General features: G+C 41.4%; 1 protein-coding gene across 1 annotated transcript in view; it reads right to left on the minus strand.

The window, feature by feature from the left end:
- APEH (acylaminoacyl-peptide hydrolase) overlaps positions 1–21,516 on the minus strand; it is a 2,062,145-nt gene that overhangs the window by 1,363,015 nt on the left and 677,614 nt on the right. Inside the window, exon 10 of the mRNA XM_044078262.1 lies at positions 9,975–10,096. Within this exon, the coding sequence (XP_043934197.1) occupies positions 9,975–10,096 (122 nt within the window). The remainder of the gene's footprint in view (positions 1–9,974; positions 10,097–21,516) is intronic.

Raw genomic sequence — 21,516 nt, forward strand, 5'->3', positions numbered from 1 at the left:
GACATGTGGAAAATGCATAAATATAGCTGCAAGTACAGAAAACTCTTAGAACAACCTCATGTTGATCAGAAACAAACTCAGGAATGGTTAAGAAGAGGCAAATTCAAACCAAAAGATGAAAGGTTAATATTGGTGGTCCAGGATTGTGGGTTAAGTACATGTTGGTTTACTAAGTCCACTGAACATGTGGGAGAAACAGATAAATGTAGGGAATTGGAAACAGCTGCACACTTTGCTGCTAGTTGTGAGATACTAATGGTAGGAGGCCTGTATACTGAAAGGCATAATACTGTGGCATGACTGTTGCACTGGGGATTGTGCAAACATTATTGTACTGAAGTGGTTGAAAAACACTGGAAACATGACCCACAAAGCATCATAGAAAAATGAAGTCTACATCATATGGGATCACCCATTATCAACAGTAAAAAAGATACATGTGAGAAAACCAGATATAGTGGTCCATGAAAAGAAAGTAGCATTGATCATTAAAACTGCTACACCCAGTGACTAGAGTGTCTTGCATACAGAGAGACACAAAATCATAAAATATCAGGATTGCAGGCAGAAACGACAGCAACGTGGAAGAAAGATACTCAGACAGTTCCAATAGTAGTAGGAGCAACGGGTCTTATAAAAAAGAATCTACAAAAATATTTAGATACGTTACAAAATATAACTCCATACAAAATGCAGGAGTCATTACTGGTCACATAGAGGTTACTGCGAAGAGCACTTCTGGCCGATATCAGATTGAAATTCTAATTTCATGAACTTTAATTGTACTTTCACTTAGGAATGGGGTCCATTACCATCATGTATTAGAAACCCAAAAGACTTAATTAAAAAAGACAAACCATTATTCATCAAGTAACAGAAAGACTTGTAAGATCTAAGCCAACATGGGAATGGAGAAAGGAGATTTTGCCAATAGGGATGACGGCAACTAGAGTTAGAGAAAATACACAAGAGGGAGTTGGAATTTACTGGAGAAAATGAGCAAAGGAACCAAGGTATTGGGAGCATCTAACTTGGAAGGGAAATGTAACACAGTGGGGTGGGATAGGGTCACACAGAAGTTTGGACTACAGGTTACAATTGCCTTCCCTACCAAGGATTAACAGAGTACAGGTAAACCAGAAAGTGATAGGGGAGTGCCAAGTGAAATACTAGATCTGGTAGAGTTTTAGTTGAGTCTAGGAAAAAAAAAAAGATAATTAGTAGGGCATATAAAACACTGCATGATAACTAAGTTCAAAGAGAGGAAGTTCATAAGTGTGTACTAGGCTAATGGCCCTGGAGCCTTTACAAGCCGAGCCCATAGGATTACCCTGCCATCGTGCCACCAGACCTTAGTTCCCAGTGCTTCTGTCGAGTAAAGCCACTGGAGTGATCCCTGGGGTGAATTTTCTATTTCCCATCCACTCATCAAGATTTCTCTTGAAGAGGGCCAGTGAGGTGCTCCACTTGACACGTATGGGAAGTCATAACATGGGCGGTCTCTCTGGGTTATGAACCTGTCCCTTCAGCATGTTCTGTTGATTGGGGCAATGAGGTTGAGGTCTCTGGAGTGTGTGGTGCAGAGGGATTGGGATTTCTTTAGATGTAGCATTTCTAACAGAGCTGGGTCAGACATAGCTTTGTAAGTCAAGCAGAGATCGCCTCTAAGTAGGCGATATGAGAGACAGAATAGTTGGAGTTTTTTTTGTCTGTCCACATAGGACAAATGTTTAAGGCCTAGAATCCTCTTTGTGAGGTACTTTTGCAGCCTCGCCAGTTGTTGCAGGTGTTTAGTGAGGTACATGCCAAATGAGGCATTGTATTCAATGACTGGCCTAATGAGGGAAGAGTAGAGGGAGACAATAACCTCTTTCTTCCTGGATACAAAATCCTTAGTAATGAGATGTGCCACATAGAAGGACTTTCTGACCACAGTGGCAATGTTAGAAAAGATTGACAAGAGAAACTGGAAAGGCAATTTACAAAGAAACAATAGGACATCAGTATGGTTTCCCAGTAAGCAACAAAGTCCAGAAAGTTTAGTATTTTGGCTTGAAAGTGTCTGCATAAGTATTTTCATACCCCAAGCAGGCCAGAGAAATCTTCCTTGTTTACACAGCAAATGATGCTGGAGGAGTGATGTGAAAGAAAAAGGTAAACTGGGAACATGTTTTTTTGCAAATTTAACAAGTTGATAGATTTTAAAAACTCATTACAAAGTACTTTGTCAGAAATGTTGGGGGTGAAAATTATGGTAACTAGGGGAATGATTCAACATCCAAATACAGGAATTGTACTGCCAGAGTGGAGCATGTGTGCACATGCACATACACAAACACTCGCACACAATTAGCGATGATCCTCTTTGCACTGCATACTGCCTGGCAGTTCACAGAACAGTAGCCATTCCTGTTCACATACATGTCTGAGTGAGGTCCAGGTGTGGCCCATATTTTGACATGAGTGCAATGTTTGGCACCCAGAACTTCAAGAAGGCATTCAATGATCCAGAAGCCACTCATTATGGTCTCTCTTCTTTGCAGTCCTGAGGAGTTAGCTATGCTCTCATGTGCAGAGGCAGTACATAAAGGAACTTAAGTAACCAGTAAATAGACATTTTGTGTACAACTTAATTTAGTCCGTCACTGAAAGGTCTAAGCAGTTACAACAATCAGTGCTACACATACCTTGGTCTGACAGAAATAGGCAATCACGCATTCCCTTAAAATCAGCAGGTAAGTGGTACATATACCAGACACCTTATATTATCCCAAGCAATACAAAACCAATTAGTAATCTGTTAGCTGGACAGGTTATGAAATGTAAGCCTCTGTCTGAAGCACGTTTGACTGTCACTGGCTCTCACCAGTACCAGTGTCCTGCAATTTTACCAAGTTAGTGCTGATGAAGGTATACAGCTTCCAACCCTAATATTTCTTTGCAAAGAGCCTGATGTCCATAACATTAGGGTGACTGCAAAATATCTCAACTGACATCCAAAACAAAGGGTAAAAGGTCACAGAGACAAACCACTTAGTAAAACATATAAGAAAGACCCAGCAAAGCTAAAGTTGTCACTGTACAGTGGAGTCCCATGGGATATATGCAGATGTCCCACTAAGGACACACCAGTGTTTTAGCTACATGGCTTCTGAATGCTCATGACTTTTTACCTTCCCTTTTTGAAGTCTTTAAAGCTCAGCTTACATCTCACACCATTACCTTGCAGTCAACTCTCTCCAATGGCTTGAACTCCCCCAACAACTCCTCCTATCACAATTTCAAATAACACAGTCAGTATTATACAAACCATCTTCCTGCCCAGCCCTCTCCTCCCTGGTATCCACCTACAGCCCCACTCGGACCCTCCGCACCCTTAAGACAGCAATTCCTAGATATTTACCAACCAAAGAAATATATCGGCAAACAACTATATAAATGTACTGTAGCCCAAGCTTGGATTAAACTCCCTACACACATGTTCCATTACCCACCCTATACACTTTCCTCTTGCTCTTTCTCACCTTACACACATACCTTATCTCTCTCGTTACACATTTATTTTATCAAGAGACTATATCCTTAAACTTTACTACTCCACCACATATCTATATATATATATATATATATATATATATATATATATATATATATAGTGTTTGCCTATCTCCAATTAACTTACTAGGAATTTATCTGGTGAACCCAATCTCTTTCAATTGAAAAAAAAAAAAACATTTTGTACATTTCTACTTGTTTATTATTATGTGTATGCATCTTACTTCTGTATTTTCTGACCTTATGTATTTTAATTTTTCTATCTTGGAGTATGAATTTTATATACTGTAAACGGTCTGTAACTGGAGCTTTTCTCCTCGGGTCTCCACTTAAAATGGGCTTCTGGTCCAGCTAGACTAACCCAGTTAACAAATGTCAATAAATAAAAATAAACTCTACTGGTAGATTCAAGCCAATAAAGCCAAATCCCACTAGTTACAGACATGCCATGTTTTTGCTATTTTTCAGAGATGATCCAGCATAAGTGGATTGTGGGGTTTAGCTTTAACTGGGATACTCTGCAGGCACCGTAATGTTACAGATGCCAGGCTTGTTCTAAAGTATGGTCAAACAATCCATTTATTCTGAACTAATGAGCTCAGAACAAGGGTGAAACATGGCATTTCTATAAACGGGTTTTGGCTTTATGGTCTTGAAATATTTCTTGAAAATAGTGAAAGTAAAAAGTCATGGGCATTCAAGAGCCATGTAGCTGAAACAGAGGCATGCCCTTAAGGGGTTATTTGCATGGGCCTCCATTAAAAGAAGTTTAAGGTATGGTATCACACAGTGAAGACTTTAAAAATTAGACGAAAAACCAAGCAAAACTACTGTGGTTGTCTGCATGACCTTTTTACCCTTTTGTTTAAATATATAGATATATACAGATGCAAGCAAAATTATACAAATGAAAAATATATTTACTGACTAGACAGAAGAGATGAAAAGCAGCGTCCCAACTGCTGTGAAAAAAAAAAAAGTACCAAAAATATCAACAGTGACCATAAAACCCTAACACAGCAGCACATGCTGCAACATGCTGAATTCCTCCACCCAACATGCACAGAAAGGGCTTCTATGCCGAGACTTCTGCATCAGTCCCTACAACTTAGTTCTCAGGGATCCTGTGAATTTTCTAACAATCTTTATTCATATCTTTCATTTTCATCACCCCACCTCTTTGCAAGTGGCTACCACATGTTCTCTTATACCTTCTTCTGGCTCAGATTTTTAAATAAGAGCTTAATGAACTACAAATCTAAAGAGGGAGGTGCAGTGTTCAATTCCTGGTTTTGGGTAAAAACCTACATGTCTGGTACCACTGGTGGAACTAAAATACATTATCAAAATTGTTACAATATACCTGTATAAAACCAATTTTGCTTACAGGCCTTACATCTGCAGAATGTTAGCCTAACACTTGCCCAACATGTAACCCTTGAAAGTACTCCCTAGGCCAAATATTGCTGTTCTATTTATAACCTATACACACTGTGCATAATGAGACTTTTTGCAAATTCTACTAACGTATCCTTTATTTATTTTTATTTATTTTATTTATTTACATTTGTTTTCCACGAAAATCCGACTGGACACATGTCCATTTTCAGCGGATGCCCGAGGAGAAAAGCTCCACAAAAGCAAAACAAGTAACAATGCAAAGCAAGCAAAATCTGTGGTAAATATAAATAGCAAGGATGTATGAAGAACTAATTGGGGTACATAAAAAGTAGCAATGCACATTAAAAAGTAATAATTCATTTAGAAGTGACATTGTACACATAAGATGACAAAGACTGCGCAGTATTATAATATGCTGATAACTATGTTTAGATAAATGATAGGAATAAACAATTACACTGTCTAACCTGCTTAAATTGACAGTTACAGTTAAGTACACTAACAGACATATAGCTGACATACATAACATGGTGATGCAAGCAGAAAGGATTACAGGAAAAATCAGAGGGAGATGAAAGGAAAGGGGGGGGGTATAATGATCTGACTATGGGAGGCAGGGTAGGAAAGGGAGGGGAGGAGAGGAACATAAGTGAGTCTTAGTCTGGATTGGTACAAGGGCATAACCAGTGTTTAAGTGGGCTTTAAATTTGGATTTGAAGTGATGGGATGAAGGTAGGGTGGTAATGGGGGGAGGGTTCCATAATTTGGATATTATGCAGGAGAAAAGAGCTTCTCCGGCTGAGTTTTTGGCTTTGGTAACTAGGAGTTGTTTTTTGTTGCTGCAGCATAGTGGTCTAGTAGCAGAGTTGGGCTGGAGAAGGTTTTGAAGGAAAGGTACGTTTTGAGGATGGTTTACTAATTTATGAGCGAGGGACAGTTGATTGACCCAAAGAAGTTGAAGGAGTTTGAGCCAATAGAGTTTATGTGATGGCTGCGGTAGGCTGACCCAGTGGCAAATTTGGCTATTTTGTCGTAGCAGGCCACTAGCTTGCTTAGATCGGTTTGTCTAAGATTGGCAAGTATAGGAGAGGCACAGAGTAGGGTTGAAATGAGGTGGGAGTTGGCAACTGAGATTCTGGCTGCTTTGGTGTGGTATTGCTTATGTCTATACAATGAGCCTAGGTTTTTGTTACAGAAATGTGAGTGCCGAATTTAAGATGACTATCAATCTCAATGCCAAGTAGTTTTTGGTATGTTCTTTAGGGGAGGTGATGGTGATATTGTTGTCGGCCAGAATAGTAAAGTGGGGGTTACTTAGGTCGAGTTTAGGGAGTTGGAAGATGAGGAGATTAGTCTTCTTAGGGTTGTGTAATAGATGGGAATTGGACAGCATATTCTACAGAAGAAAAGGCTTCATATGTGTGATTTTATGAAGTCCTGGTATAGTTGGGGCTGAGCAGATAAGTGTTGAGTCATCTGCATACTGTACAAGAGTGGCCTGCTTGGTGGCTGTGAATAGATTATTGGTGAAGAGCGAGAATAACAGTGGTCCAAGGATGGAGCCTTGGTGGACACAAAGTGTGACAGGAAGTTGAGGCGATAGGTCATTATGCCACAATGGATTGTTGGCGGCCATCTAGATAGCTGTGAAACCATTTTGTAGCTGATTGAGAAAAGGAGAAGTTAGTGAGAACAGAAAGTAGCAGTTGTGTGGAACCATATCAAAAGCCTTGGACAGGTCCAGGAATGTGGCAGAGAACAAGCCGTTGTATTTGTGATGAAGGATAGTGTTACTGAAAGAGTGTAAGGCTGTGGTAGCACTATGGAATGGCCTAAAGCCATGTTGGGTGTTGGAGAGAAGGTTATCAGTTTGTAAATAGTCTAGGACTTGAGAGTGATGCATTTCTCAAGTATTTTGGATAGTGGAGAAAGGATGGCTATGGGACGGTAGTTGGAGAGTTCAGTGGAGGAGCCACCTTTATGAAGGGGTATTATGTGGGATATTTTCCAAAGTGAAGGGACATAGCATTCTGATAAGGACTGGTTTATTAAGCTAACGACTGGATATGCCAAGGGCATCAGCTGCTATTTTCAGGTAATCACAGGGAAGGTTGTCAGCAGCAAGTTTTGTAGGTTTAAGCTGTAACATAAGTTTTTTTTTTATTATGGAGGTGGGCACAGGAGAAAAAAAAGATGAGCATGGAAAGAGTATTTGGGTTAGATGGGAGGGTGGGGTTGGGTTGCTTGGCTACAGAGAGAATGGATTCAGTGCAGTGCTTAATGAAAGAGGCAGCAATACTACTGGAGAAAGGGAAAGAGAGGAAGGTAGGGGGTGCCAACCTTACCTGGGTGGAGAATGGGGTGCTTAGGGTTGTTTTGGGTGGAGTTTAGGGCAGACTGGTAATATTGGACTTTGTCGAACTTTATTTGCTTTTTGATCTTGTTGTGCAATTCTAGAACGGCTGTCTAAAGGAGGGGGGTTTGGTAAGTCGCCAGTGGTCCCAGGCCTTGTCCCCAAGTTTCATCAATGACCTAGTGTCTTTATGAAGCCAAGGGGCAAAGTGTGACTTGACTTTGGCATTTCTTATAGGAGCATGTGTGTTTAGGATGTTAAGGAAGGTTGAACTGAAGAAATGAACTGCTTCATCTAGGTTGAGGTATTTTAGTGGTGACCAGTTACAGATTTTAGGGAAGATGTAAAGGTGAGGGGGTTGAAGTTCACTCTGTTTTGAATTTGCTGACAAATGATGGGTTTGGTACGGCTTGTGTGGTGCTTTAGAAGGAATGTTGGATTGTGGTCACTGAGGCTGTCTTGGTAGACAGTCAGCTAGGTATGATAGAGGACTTTTATTGACTAATATCCAGTCAAGGGTGGAAAATTTGCTGGACTTTTTGTCAGTCTGGGTAGGGGACTTTAAGTTGTGAGAACCCATGAAGATTTAGATGGTTGGCTGGATGAATGTTGGTACACGAGAGACCATCGATATTAAAGTCACCTAGAATTATGATTACACGGGGAGGGTTTGGTTAGCCCAAGTGAGAAGGTTTTCCAGGAGTGGGATGTTATGGCCAGGTAGGAAGTAGCATCCTATTACATTTAATGTTTTATTTGAATTTAGCTTGAGATTGGCATATAGGATTTCTTCGTTACCAATCTGGGGGGCTGATGAGTTAAAGGTGTAGATGTCTAAGTGGTGTTTAAACATTAGAGCAACGCCACCCCCTTTTTTTTTTTAGATAGCCTGTCCAGCAAAGTATGTTATAGTCTGGTGGGAGTATTTCCTCACTTTTGATGTGGGGTTTGAGCCAGGTTTCAGTAAGGATGGTTATATATGTGGAGTACACATATATGTTGGTGTGGAGAGCATGGGTTTTATTGGCTATACTTCTGATATTTAGGCTCAGAAGGAGGAGGTCAGATGATTTTCTGTCAGCTGCTAGTTGTGTGAAGGAGGAAGTGTTACAGGTTGTTCGGTGTGGCGAAGGAAATCCTTGGTCCTGGATTAGGGTGAATGTCACCACTGAGGGTTATTTTGGATATGGAAGTATTCATTAGTTTTATAAATTTGGTAATGAGCCTGCCAAGTTTTAGTGATATTTTTTGTTTGTATGTTGTTGGCAACTGACATTGTATTAGGTGAACAGAGATGGAGACTGAGGTGGGGAAAGAGAAGTAATTAGTGGATGGGTAATGGATAATATTGGTAGTGGTGGTGCAGTGAAAGTAGGTTGGAGGGTTAATTATAGTAGTATGGAAGGCGGTAAGGAGTGTTAGGAGAGAGCATGTAAGAAGTGTTAGCAAGTGTAGGTGTATAGCACGGTTGTGTCAGTGCAGATTAGAGCTAGGAGGTGGGTGGGGTGTTGTGACTGATAGGGGATAGAAAATGTAGTTGTTATGATCAGCTGTCTGGTTGATGGGAGGGATTAGTGGAGAGGAAAAAAGTAGAGATAGTGGGGGCAGGGTAGAGGAGCGGAGTGAGCCCGAAGGGCAAATGGAGCGGGCAGAGCTGACAGTAGGCATGAGAAGTCTGAGAAAAAATCCATAACAAATTCTCTATCGGACATCAGTGCTGTTGGCAAACTTGGAGGTAAGCTTATAGAGAAGGTTAATTTTAATCCATCTCTGCGAGACTTTACCAGGTCAAAACAGAGATATAAAACTAAAAAGCACTAGGAGACTATTTGAAGCCTAGAGCTGCAGAGGACAGAGAAACACGATATTACCAATAATCAGGAAAGAGTGGGTATGTAGCACCACCTACTGGCATTCCTGTAAAATATAGAAGTAGAGAGAGCTTCCTAAAATGGGGAGTGGGATAGCAAAACTAAGGGGGACAGTTGGGGAAAAAATACCACTGTGGGCTGCTAGTATGCGCACCACAAGCTGCTAAAAAAAACAACAAATGTACATAAAAATATGACACATACATGAGGTGGAGAAAATTCTGCTAGAGAGTCCCTGACGTTTTCCCTTTGGGGTTTCTGTTAGCCTGGCCACTTTAATGAAGGTTGGGGGGGGGGGGGGCATCCAAATTAAAAATGGACCTGAGTGAGATGCAGGTGGAACAAATTCTGCTAGAGAATCCCTGACTTTCTTCCTTTTGGGGCTCTGTTAACCTGGCTGCTTTAATGAAGGTTGGAGGCCACCCGAATTAAAAATGGACCAGAGTGAGCAGCGGACACACAAGCAGCCTTAATGCAGGAACAACCGAGGGCAGGGAATATCAGTAGTTGTGTTTCTTTTGCATTTAGTACAATGCTGTAATAACTTTTAAAAACTCAATATGCAATTGTTTTAGTCATACATGTTTTCTTAAAAAAAAAAAAAAAAAAAAAAAAAAGGACAATGGCCATCAATAGCCATTATTAAATAAATACATAAAGCATTCCAAATGCTAACTATGCACTGTCTTGGTAGTGCAAGCACAACCAACATATACCATGCAGACTATTAAAGCACCACTGTAGTACTGGCAGTCCAGTTTTTCACATATTTAATTTATATCACTGATACTAACCATGCAAAGTCGAGCACACTCACGATGTGGTCCAAGAGCATCTTCCTCCAAGTAGACAATGCGACAAAAGTCAGGGCTAAGTCTAGGAGAACGGACAGCATTCACATCTGATGACAAAAGTTCTAGAACAACAGGACAGACAAAACAAAAGAAGCCATACGGATAAATTGGAATAGTAAATAAATAAAACAATTGCTAAAAATCAACAAATATTCCACAAACCTTCTGAAATAAAGGGCTTCAAACAGAAATGGAAAAAAACTCCTTAAAATAGCAAGCCTTTTTTCTGATTTATCTTCTATGTACTTTGTAGAACATTATGCCTGGCTTGCTTAAGGCACACAGACAAAAGAAAAAAGTTGCATTTTGTGAAATACTGACCTTAAATAATTAATATGCACCCCATATCAGCTGATCTTGGAAAGGGCAAATATAATGGAGAAACCATTAGGATATCCTTCCAGGAAGTCTTCTCTTAGAGTTCTTCGAAGATGTCTGCATTCTGCACTTAGGTCATGAAGACCCCTAATGGTACATGTCATGCAGCTGCTGTGTAGGGTTAAAAGGATGTTCCCTGCCCCATACTATGCACTTCTACCCCAAGGAATGAAGGTGAACTGCATCTTGATGATAAGACCACTAAAATGATATAGAACTGCAAACCTATGGTATCTAAAGTGTGTACAAAACTTGAAGTGGGTTACAGATACTGCCCAGCAGCAAGGGGATTAAGGAAGTGTAATTAACATTCAAGGAAGAGAATCCTCGTAGAGATCAAATATTACTGCAAGTTCTCACATATCTGTTATGTCCTCCTTCAAAGGACCTGCTGCAGTTGCAGTATGTTGTGAAGAATTCCCAAATACTGAAAATAAATCTCACAGAAAGGTGTGGGATGAGACACTAGAATGAAACCTAAGAAATGCCAGACCTGTACTGATTAACTCAAACAGATATAAAACAAATTGTAAGAAGGAAACAAAGGTGCCTAAATAATACCAGAAATCTATCACTCAAGGAGTCATTTTTATTGTTTGCAAGTTTGGGTGAAAGACACGAGACCTTCTTTTGTGTGACCAAGTCCACCCTGTGTGGTAAATTGTGATGATTGCCCTTGGACAGGTAAAAGATAAAAGTGAACTAATGTTGTCTGGGCCAAAAGGGAATCAACAGCATCCTTGGGTTTTCCTTTTTGATTCCAAGCAGGACCTTGGGAATCAGAGGAAAAGCATAGAGGAATTTCCCTTTCTGTGAGACTGACATAGCAGAGGAGAGAGAGGAAAAATCACTGAGGAATTTTCCTGACATAGCAGAGGAGAGAGAGGAAAATAACTGAGGAATTTTCCTTTCCATGAGATTGACACAGCATCCTTTTCCAAGTCTCTGGGCATGGATCTCTGAAGAATAACAGTTTGAGTTGCCTAGACAGAAAGGGGTCAGAAAGGTCTACTTGGGAGTTCCTTACTGATGGACACTAATAAGGAATATATCTCCGTTAAACATCCATTCGTAAGGATCTACTTTGGACCTGCTCAAGTAATCTGCACAGTATTCATCTCTAAGGGTATGTACACTGCTTGAAGAAAGAGGTTGCATTAAATGGCTAACTGCAGAAATAAAACTTTAACTCTTCTTGTTTGCTTGTGTACCACATTACAGTAGTATTGTCTATGAGGGTTTGGCAGGTTCCCGGACACCAGAGATTACAAGGCCAGGATTGGGGACTTCATTTAACATTTATATGGCATTTTCTAATATGTCCTGACCAGACTCCCTGGACCTTTATATTCATTGAATGTGCTCCCCATGCTAGATCGGTAGCATCTGTGGAAAATACCTTGCAAGGAGAGGAAACAGGAAAAGGCACTTCTGGATTGAGTGATTTCTGGTTGATCCACCAAAGAAATTTCTTCTTTATGAAGAGCAAGAGAGGAAGTGGGAAGTTCAGGGGGTGGTATTGCTGTGGCCAAACAGACTTGAGATACCACTGAATCTTCCTCTTGTGGAGTCTGGCAAAAGCTATCATTTCTATGAATAAAGCGATATACTCCACCTCCCTTGCTGAGGTGAAATCTAGAGGAAGGAGAGACTGGAAGTAAGCAATTAAAAAATTCATCTTGTCCACAGGCAGATATGCCATCTAGTTGACAATATTGAGAGGGCAAGCCTTGAAAGACTAGATCTTGAGATGGAAAGGAGACAGACTTTTTCCAAGTTCACTGTGAACCCAAGGCAATGAAAAAGGTCCAGGGTGACCTGAGATCCAGAAAAAATATCATTTGAAGGAGTCTAAACAGGAAGACCATCTAAACAGGGATAGATATGAATACCCTGGAGTCTGCAGAAGGCTATGACTGAAGCTAGGCATTTGGTGAATACCCCTAGAGCTGCAGAAAGATGAACAGGGAAAGCAGAAAACTGAAAATTAAATTATAAGGCAGAAAATCTTAAAAAAAATATCTGTGCTCTATGGGAATGAGAATATGCAGGCATGCATCCTTGATGCCCAGGGTAACCAAAAAGGCTTGAGGAAGAATCAATGTAAGCAAAGTTTGAAGAGACAGCATCTTGGACTTTACTATCTTTAGAAAAGGGTTGAGCAATGATAAATTCAAAATGACCCTCTAACAACCACCCCGCTTAAAACCAGAGAGATTTGAATAAAAAAAAATTTCTTTTATTCAGATGATGAATGGAAATTGCTTCTAGGGGTCCCTGATGGAACAACTCTTGTAAAATGGAAAAATTAGGTATACTTGGTTTGTTGACACTTATGAAATATCTCCATGGGATAGAGGAAAAAAAAACTAGTTTGTAGCATTTCTCTATGATGTTGAGGACTCAGTGGTCTGAAATTATTCTCTAAACAGGGAGAAAATAAGAATATTTATTTAACAGGGAAGGGGGTGCTGCGGCAGGTGGTCACAAACTGGTAGATTTGTCTGAAAAGGAACCCTTTGGTCCTTTGAAGTCTGGCTTTGATTTTCCATAGAACTTCCTTTTGGAAAACGTTTAAATCTTTTGCTCTTGTTTCTGTTAATTTCAAAAAGCTGTCAGTCTTTGAAGGAGGATTCCACTAGAGTTTTGTACATGAGAAAAGTCTCTAATTTTGCCTCTCTCCTGCAGGTTTTTTCATAGTAGCAGCAGCAGGTCCAAAAAGAGTTTCCCCATCCAGAGGCACATCTAATAATTTCGACTTGACATTTTTCAGGTAAAGAATGTAGTAAAACAGACCCAGTAAGCTGCAACTCTGAAAGATGCATCAACAGCATCATAACTGCATCTGAAAGAGTGTCTAAGCTACTTGGGTAGCGAAACTGAACAAAGATACCAAGAAAGTTTTATTATCTGGCTCAGGCATGTGAGACAATAGTTTATTCATATCTCCCATAACAGAAAAAAAAATCTACTCAGAGGGGTTTGACAGGTTATGGAATGGAAACAAAGTGCAGCCTGAAGTGTACATCTTCTTTCCGTACCTAATAGAAGTCCTACTGTCTTGATCAATGGGCAAGATATTAGAAGATAAAAATAAGCAACTTTGCGGGTTTGTTAGATTCAACAGAAATAACTCCTGGGTCTGATATATGACATTTATAAAGGAACCTTGTAAAACCAGTCAGGTTTCATAGATGTTGAAGGTTTGGATTCTAGGTTCAAGTAAGCAATGTAAAAGGTACACTGTAAAGCTTCTAAGACACGAGGTACATCAGAAAGCTTGAGGATCCCCATATATAATATGTCATATTATCTGTAAATCAAAGACCTGCTTTCCATCCCACTGAAGTGCTACATCATCTTTAACACAGTGTCGCCAAAAGATAGTTATTACAAAGGAGAGTCTGGAGACACAAAATCTTTATTTCCCAATTTAAACCCAACTGATTAATTTACTTGAGGGGAATAAGCAAGAATTTCATCAGATTCTGAATGTTCCTCTTCAGAAGAGGTGCATCCATCTTTCTTGCAAGGGGAAGAATAAGAAAAAGGAGAGAAAAAAAAACTGAGGGGCTTATGGGACATATTTGGAACACCCACAGGAGAAATCATACCATTCCTTCATAGGATCCCTACTAGTAGAATGAGCAGAAAAGGAATACTGCTTAGTCTTCTGTTTCTTTGGAACATTGGTGTGGATATAATGGGGAGGATCCAATCCTTCAAATACCTTAATCAGGGTACCAGAATCTTCTCTGCAGACCAAAATTTGAGGTGTACCCTTGGCTCCCTCATATACAATAAGCCATGGCCAAATTTGCCATCTTATCAGTCAAGTGGGACATGCCCAAGACACTGTGCCTTATCAACCTACAATAGCGATTGCAACAGTAGGAGAAACAGAAATTACCAGGCAATTTAAGGGCTCACCAAGTGCCACAGCAGAACTACCCAGGTCTGAACGAGTAACAAAAGCTTTCACTTTCTCTTTTTGTTCTTTCTTGGCTGTTGAGTGATGTCTGACTAGGAAGATTTTCTTTACAAGATATATTTTGTGGGAAGACAGGTGACTCCTTATGTTTTTTGGCATAAAAGATTGGCAAATGGAGCACAATTTATAACTGGATTCTAAGCAAAATAGGCATTTAGTGTGACTATCTCTATAAAGGTATCTGCCTCTGACAGCCATATTTCCCCCCTTCCAGTTGACACAATACATTTTTTTTTGTCAAAAACTGAAGAAAGTGTTTCCCCAGCTGGGATACTTATCTGCCCACACACAATGGAAACTGGCAAAGGCTGCATAGCTGACAAACTGAAGCAAAAGCAAAGTCTCACTGTTCTGGCTGGCAGCAAGGAAGATATGAGGAGTTTCTCACCCGTACATCCCTTCTGTACCACTTCACAATCTCATGCTTGGGACTTACATTGGACATACCAGGACAGAGGAAAGCATCCAAGCATTAGTATGCTGGCCAGTATGGCATCCTTGGCTGGATACTTACAATGTAATGAATATTGCAACAATGATCAATGAAGGACATCTAGATAGCTAACAGTCAGTGTTTTTCAATAAAAAGGTACCTCTTTGAAAAGTCTTGGAAATTTTCCTCTTCAAAACTATTTTGCATTTCTTTGTGCAAGTGCATACTTGTTTGCATAGTTAAAAGTTTTTTTTTTTATTAATTTGTTGTCTAGCTTCTTTAAGAACTCTACTATTCAAATTTCAAAAGCTTGGCTTGCTGCAATTAATATGTACAAGGATGAGATACTCAAACAGGTGAATTATAACTGCTAGCATCTGTTTAGAAAACAATGAATGCTTAGTTATAGCTGCCATAAAGTAAATAGAAAGAAGGGTGCATTTTAAGAGCATGCAGTGTTCGTGACCCTGGTCTGCCATACTTGCCTTGCTGGTGCAGAATGTTACCATACAGCTAGAAAAGTGTTGCAAAACTGAAAATGTGTTATTTGCCCTCCTGGAAATCACTATGTTTTCAAATGAAAAACAGTTATAGCCAACTGTAATGTGAAACTTATTTGGGTGTGGTTGGTAAAGCCCAAGATGGCAGAGCTCATCTGATATATACTCTTTAGCCCAGTCACCTCATAAATACTATCATTATTCAGGAAAGAGATGTGGACTGAAGGAACACAGTTAATGTCCCTGACATATTAACTACTAGCAGCAGTATGGATATTGTAATGTGGACTTCTTTACCATGAAATATACTTTTGTCACTAAAAGCTATACATGTACCCTTACAGCCACAAAGTAAATATACAAATTTTAGACACTGTAACTATGAAATGGGCAAGCATGGAAAGCTATTAGTGCCATGGCTGACCAGAAAGTGTAAATCAAAGGGTCTCCCACAAGCTCGTCTGACCAAGGTGAAAGGGGGCATCTTCCTTGTGTACAGATGATATCAGTCTGCGAAGGGCTGGAGAGGTTAGCATGTAGCATAAGAGCAAGTCAGTGCATTCCTAGATGACCACAAACTGCAGTTTAAACTGTGGAAACTGGAGCTGGAACTGGAAATGAGACATCTTGAAACAACTGACAGCATGAAACAGCTCGATGCAAAGGAGAAGCAAAAGAAGTGCAACGAAAAGGAAAAAAGAAGTTACGTACTCATCATAACATTCAGTGTTTGTTGTCCAGCTCGCTGTTCATTCTTACAATGATGGGTTCATACAATGATGGGTTCAGAGCCGAACCTCGGCTCTGACTCTGATGAATACGTAGCTGAAGATCTCAAACTTGGCTCATGGCAAGAAGGTATCCCACAATGCATTGGTGCAATTCCCCAGATCTTGTTTGCTGCTAATACTGAGCAATATGTACACTAGATACATATCTACACACATACATATAAACAATGTGCAAGTCCATACCAAAAAATACTGGAAGGAGAAACGAGTTGAGAGAAAGAGCCCCTGAGGTAGTGGAAATCTACCAGGTCCACAAGAAGTCTTAGGCAAGGGGAAGGAGGGAGGGTTCATAAGAATGAACAGCGAGATGGACAACAAACATGGAACATTATGGTGAGTACACAACTTCTTTATGTTATGTTGTCCTATCTCGCCTTCATTCTTACAATGATGGGACAACGTCCCTAGCACCTTTATCCTGGGTGGCTCACGGCAGTATACCTTTAAACACCATGGAACCAAAGGATGCCCTGTCCCTTTAGGCCAAATCCACTTTGTAATGAGTAATAAAAGTATGTGGAGTAGACCACGTAGCTGCTGCACAAATATTATCTATAGAAATTCTGGCTTGGAAGGCAGATGACATAAGCCAATGCTCTAGTGGAATGAATCTTCACTTTGACAGGTAGATCCTTGTTGTTAGATTTGTAGATAAAAGTAATGCAATTTAAAAGCCAATTATAGAGAGTGTTTTTTAAGACTGAGGATCCTTTTTTTGCATCAGAAAAGGATACAAATAATTGGTCAGATTTTCTGAAGTCTTCGGTTCTATGCAAACAGAATCTGAGTTGCCTGTGCACATCCAGTTGGTGTAATTTGTTCTCTGCCTTGTTGGTATGCTGAGGGAAGAATACTGGAAGTTCATGGATTGGTTTATGTTATTTGGAGAAGCAACTTTTGCTAAAAAGGAAGGGTTAAGTACATAAAGATACCCTATCCTTATGAAAAATCAGATATGGTGGTTTAACAGAAAGAGCTTGCAGTTCTGACACTCTTCTAGCGGAAGTAATAGCCACTAGAAATAAGGTCTTCCATGAACAGAACTTAAGGTCTGAAGACGAAAAAGGCTTGAAGGGAGGTAAAGTGAGATGGGACAAAACAAAATTCAGATCTCAGGGAGAAAGGGGTACCTTAAAGGGAGGTCTTAGTAAGGAAGCACCTTTTAAGAAGGCTCTACACAACCTGTGTGACATTAAATTTGAAGTATCACCAATATGAAATTTGAAATTGCAGCAAATTGAACTTTGATGGTAGCTGCAGCTGAGCCTTCTTGGAACAGATCTGCCAGAAATTCCAAAATTGGAGTGAATAGGTGCAGAGAAAGGATCAATGTTCTTATCTTGAGCCCACAGGGAACACATCTTCCATTTACTAGAATAAAGCTTTATGGGAGGACATTAAAATATGTTTCACAGTGGGAGTGAAATTGTGAAGCCTGACTAAATTGGGAAGTGGAGCAGGCAAGCTGTCAATTTTAGGGTGTGGAGAGAAGGATGAAGCTCCCCCAACATATGTGTCAGCAGATCTGGTACTGTGTTCAGGATCCAGGGCTTCTCCTGAAGGTGGGGCCACAGGAAGGGGAACCAAACTTGTCGAGGTCAGTAAGGAGCAATGAGAATTATCCTGCTTCCCAAGCTTTGAGCTTTCTGAATTACTTTGGGTATGAGAGGAAATGGTGGAAAGGCATATAGAAGTCCCGAGGGCCAATCAAGAGCTACAGCGTCTCTCAGTGTCTCCCCCGGAGGGAGAACTAGGGTAAAGTAGATGCTATACTTGGCATTCATGGGAGTGGCAAATAGATTGCAGCAAGGCTGATCCCATGACTGGAAAATCATTTCCGCTACACTGTAATTGAGAGACCACTCGTGAGGCATTATAATTGCTCTGCTCAGTTTGTCTGCTATCGAGTTGGACTTCCCCGGAATGTGCGTTGCAATTAGAAAGAGCTGGGAAGAAACTGCCCATTGCCATACTCTTAGGGCTTCTCGACACAGGGGGAAGGATCTGGTTCCCCCTTGCTTATGTACCAAACCACCAACTTATTGTCTGACTGGATCACAATAGTCCCTAGAGGGAGAGAGTCTTGAAGTGCTTGCAACACAGGAAGCACTGCTCTCATCTCTAGAACGTTTATATGCAAGTGAGCTTCATGATATTGCCATGTACCTTGGACTGTTCTTCCCAGATAATGCCCCCCCCCCCCTGTCTGGGAAGTGTCCATGGTCACTAACTATTGGTTGAAGTGGAACAAAGGCTCTGCCTATTGTCACCTGAGTGGAGTGTATCCACCATCTCAAATCGCTCTTGCGAGATTCTTTTATCCTCATCAGATGAGACATTGGAAGTTCTTGAAGTGATCATTGGGATAATAATAGCCATTGAAGTAGCCTCATGTGCATTCTGGCAAGAGGAACTAGTGTAATCGTGGAGGCCATTGTTCCTAATAAGCCTAGAATTACTTTTGCTTTCACTTTGTCCATGGGAAGGATGTGAAGTAGTTGATTTCTGAGGGCTATGACTCTTTCTGATGGAAGACGTGCTACCATCAATGAAGTGTCTAGATCTGCGCCTATGAATGTAATACGTTGACAGGGCAACAAGGCAGATTTTTTCAAATTTACTGTAATGCCCAAATGATTGCACATGTCCAACGTTAAATCCCTGGTTTGTAGGAGCAGATCCTTAGTGGTGGCAGACAGGAGCCAGTCGTCTAGATGGGGAAACCCACAGAATCCTAGATGCCTCAGATGAGCGGTGACTACTGCCATACATTTGGTGAGCACTCTGAGAGCTGTAGTGAGACCAAAGGGCAGAGCTCTGAACTGATGATGGCTGGCTCCCAGCTGGAAGCATAAGTACCTTCTTGATGTCCTGTCCATTTTTATGTGGTAGTAAGCATCTTGAAGGTTTATCGAGCACATCCAATTGTCTTTCCCTAAAAAGGGGAGTATAGACTGCAGTGTCACCATTCAGAACTTTGACTTCTTGACAGATTCGTTTAACTTGCTTAGGTCCAATATGGGCCACCAGTCCCCTGTTCTTTTTGGTACTAAAAAGAATCTTGAGTAAGTTCCGAATCCTATTTGGTCTGCGGGGACTTATTGATGACTCTTTTTAAAAGCAACTTTTGAATCTCTATAGTTGCTTGTTCCCTATAGATTGGGTTGAACATCCCAGAATGTTTTGGTCTTTGGGACAGGTAAGCAAAAGGGAATGGCGTATCCTCTGGATATTATGTTTAGTACCCATTTGTGAAATTTCACCAGGCTTCTGGGTACATCGATAAACGTCCCCCCGGCTGCCTCCAGAGCGCTGATAAGGGTTATCCACAAAAAGAATCACGGTCACCCTGGCTTTCTGGACCCCCTCTGCCTCTGGGGCGGCGTCTACCATTATTACCTCCCCCTCTGCCACTGAGGAAGGTATCACCCTGTGCTAACTGGAAAAATCTCTGGGATCATTTGAACCACATCTTCCCGTCCTTCTGACTGTTGGGAAAAGTTCTTGAAGGTACGGAAAAATCACACTCCAGCGGCACAAAGTTTTTCCTTACTGCTCGCATTGGGTTAATGCATTTTTTTACTTTAGGTCCAAAGAGTGAAGAACCATCAAAGGGGGAATTAGTGAAGGTAGACTTGAAGGGCTCTGCAAAATTACACAAGCGCATCCAGGAGTGTCTCCTAAGGGAAACTCTGGAATCCGCTGTCCTGCTCACTCCCATCTGCTGCATAAGATATGAGCCTCATGGAGGAATTGACAATAGAATTTAAGGTGGACAGCTGGGAGGAGACCTTCTCATTCACCCCCACAGCTACTGAACCTTGCAGAGTATCTCCTAGCTCTTTCAGGAAATCTCTTTGTAGCCCCATAAAATGGGATAAGTAATTCAGCGATTGCAGAGTAAAAGTCGCTGAAGAAAATATATGCTTCCCGCATCTGTCCATTGTCCTCAAATCTTTGTTTGGAGGATGAACAGATGAAGTTTCTGCAAGTTCTTTTTTTTTTGGCTGCTGCCACCACTACAGCATCTACAGGTTCTCCCTTTGTTAAGAATTCTTTGCCCAGAGGAGGTGAAAAAAATTTGTTTGGCCTCGGAGGGACCAGTTCCAAAGCGTCAGGTGACTCCCACACCTTTTGACTAACCAGGTCCATTAGTTCATCGAAAGGCGGAGACACCCAGGAGGCTGAAGGTTGAGACCCGAAAGCCTTCAGGTACACTGACTCCTCATCAGAGGGGTAAGTTGTCTGCCAGCCACCTCTTTGTTTAAGGATCTCTAGAATATCTGCGAATGAGATATCGTTAGAGGACGACTTTGGGACCCTTCCAACTCATCAAGGTCAGTGTCTGAAGTAATGGACTCATCTGGGGAGTCAACATGCTTCCTCTTGCAGGTTCTCTTCTGAGGTGGCTCCTCAGAAGGATATTCTGAGGATGCTTCCGATGAGAGGGATTCATCCAAAGGGGGATCCTGAGACTATGGGTCTCTGCTGTCTTGAGGAATGGGTGCTGCTGAGACAGTAGCCGGTGCCTTGGAGAGAAGAGTACTGGTAACCCTCTGTGGTGCTGAATGGGAAGGCAACACACTCATCAGCTCAAAGGCATATCCTGCCGGCTCCGAAGACCCCCCCCCCCAGCTCCAAGGAGACAGGGGAAGGCAACGGAGCCAACAAGATAGGACTTGAGGCTGATATAGGAACAGAGCTAACCTGAGCCAACGCTCCAAGGGGTAAGCTCGGCACTGAAGAAGATCAAGGCCAAGAATCCCCCTCGGGGCTGACCACGGAATCCCGGCTCCCGGACTCACTGGATGCCACAGAGAAAGTCTGAGCAGATACCGGCTCCATGGAGACCAAAGGGAGTTCCGGAATGGACAATTCCACAGAAAGTGACACCGAACACTCCGGCTCTGAAGGATCAGCTTGGCTCGGAGGAACAATGGTAGGCACCAAAACCAAATGGGTGGGAGCAGACAACAATTTAGTAAGCGCCGGTGACTTAAGGAGTCTACGCACCACCCGTTCCACGTCCTCATCAGATAAACTTCTTGTAGACCTGGAAGATAATGAAGGAGATCAAGACCCATGGAGGATTGGCGATCTCAAGGTCAGAGAAAACGGCGAAATTTCAATGGACTGGCTCTGAGTGGAGGTATCTTGTGGCTCTGAAGGCTTTGCAGCCGAAGAAGCAGGCCTGTCAACCAGTCTGTGGAGCCGAGTAAGTAGTGACCTTAGAAATTTTAGGGAGTTTAACTGATGGCTCCAAATGAGCCGATGCAGCTGGAGATATTCTCTTGTGTGATTTTCCCTTTTTAGAAGGAGATGAAGAAGAGAAAGAGCTATGAATGGCCTCTTCAAAGGAAGGCTTTAAAGGCCCTTTAAGAATCAACTT

This window comes from Protopterus annectens, chromosome 7.part0, assembly GCF_019279795.1.
Source record: "Protopterus annectens isolate FY-2018-M chromosome 7.part0, PAN1.0, whole genome shotgun sequence".
NCBI lineage: Eukaryota > Metazoa > Chordata > Ceratodontiformes > Protopteridae > Protopterus > Protopterus annectens.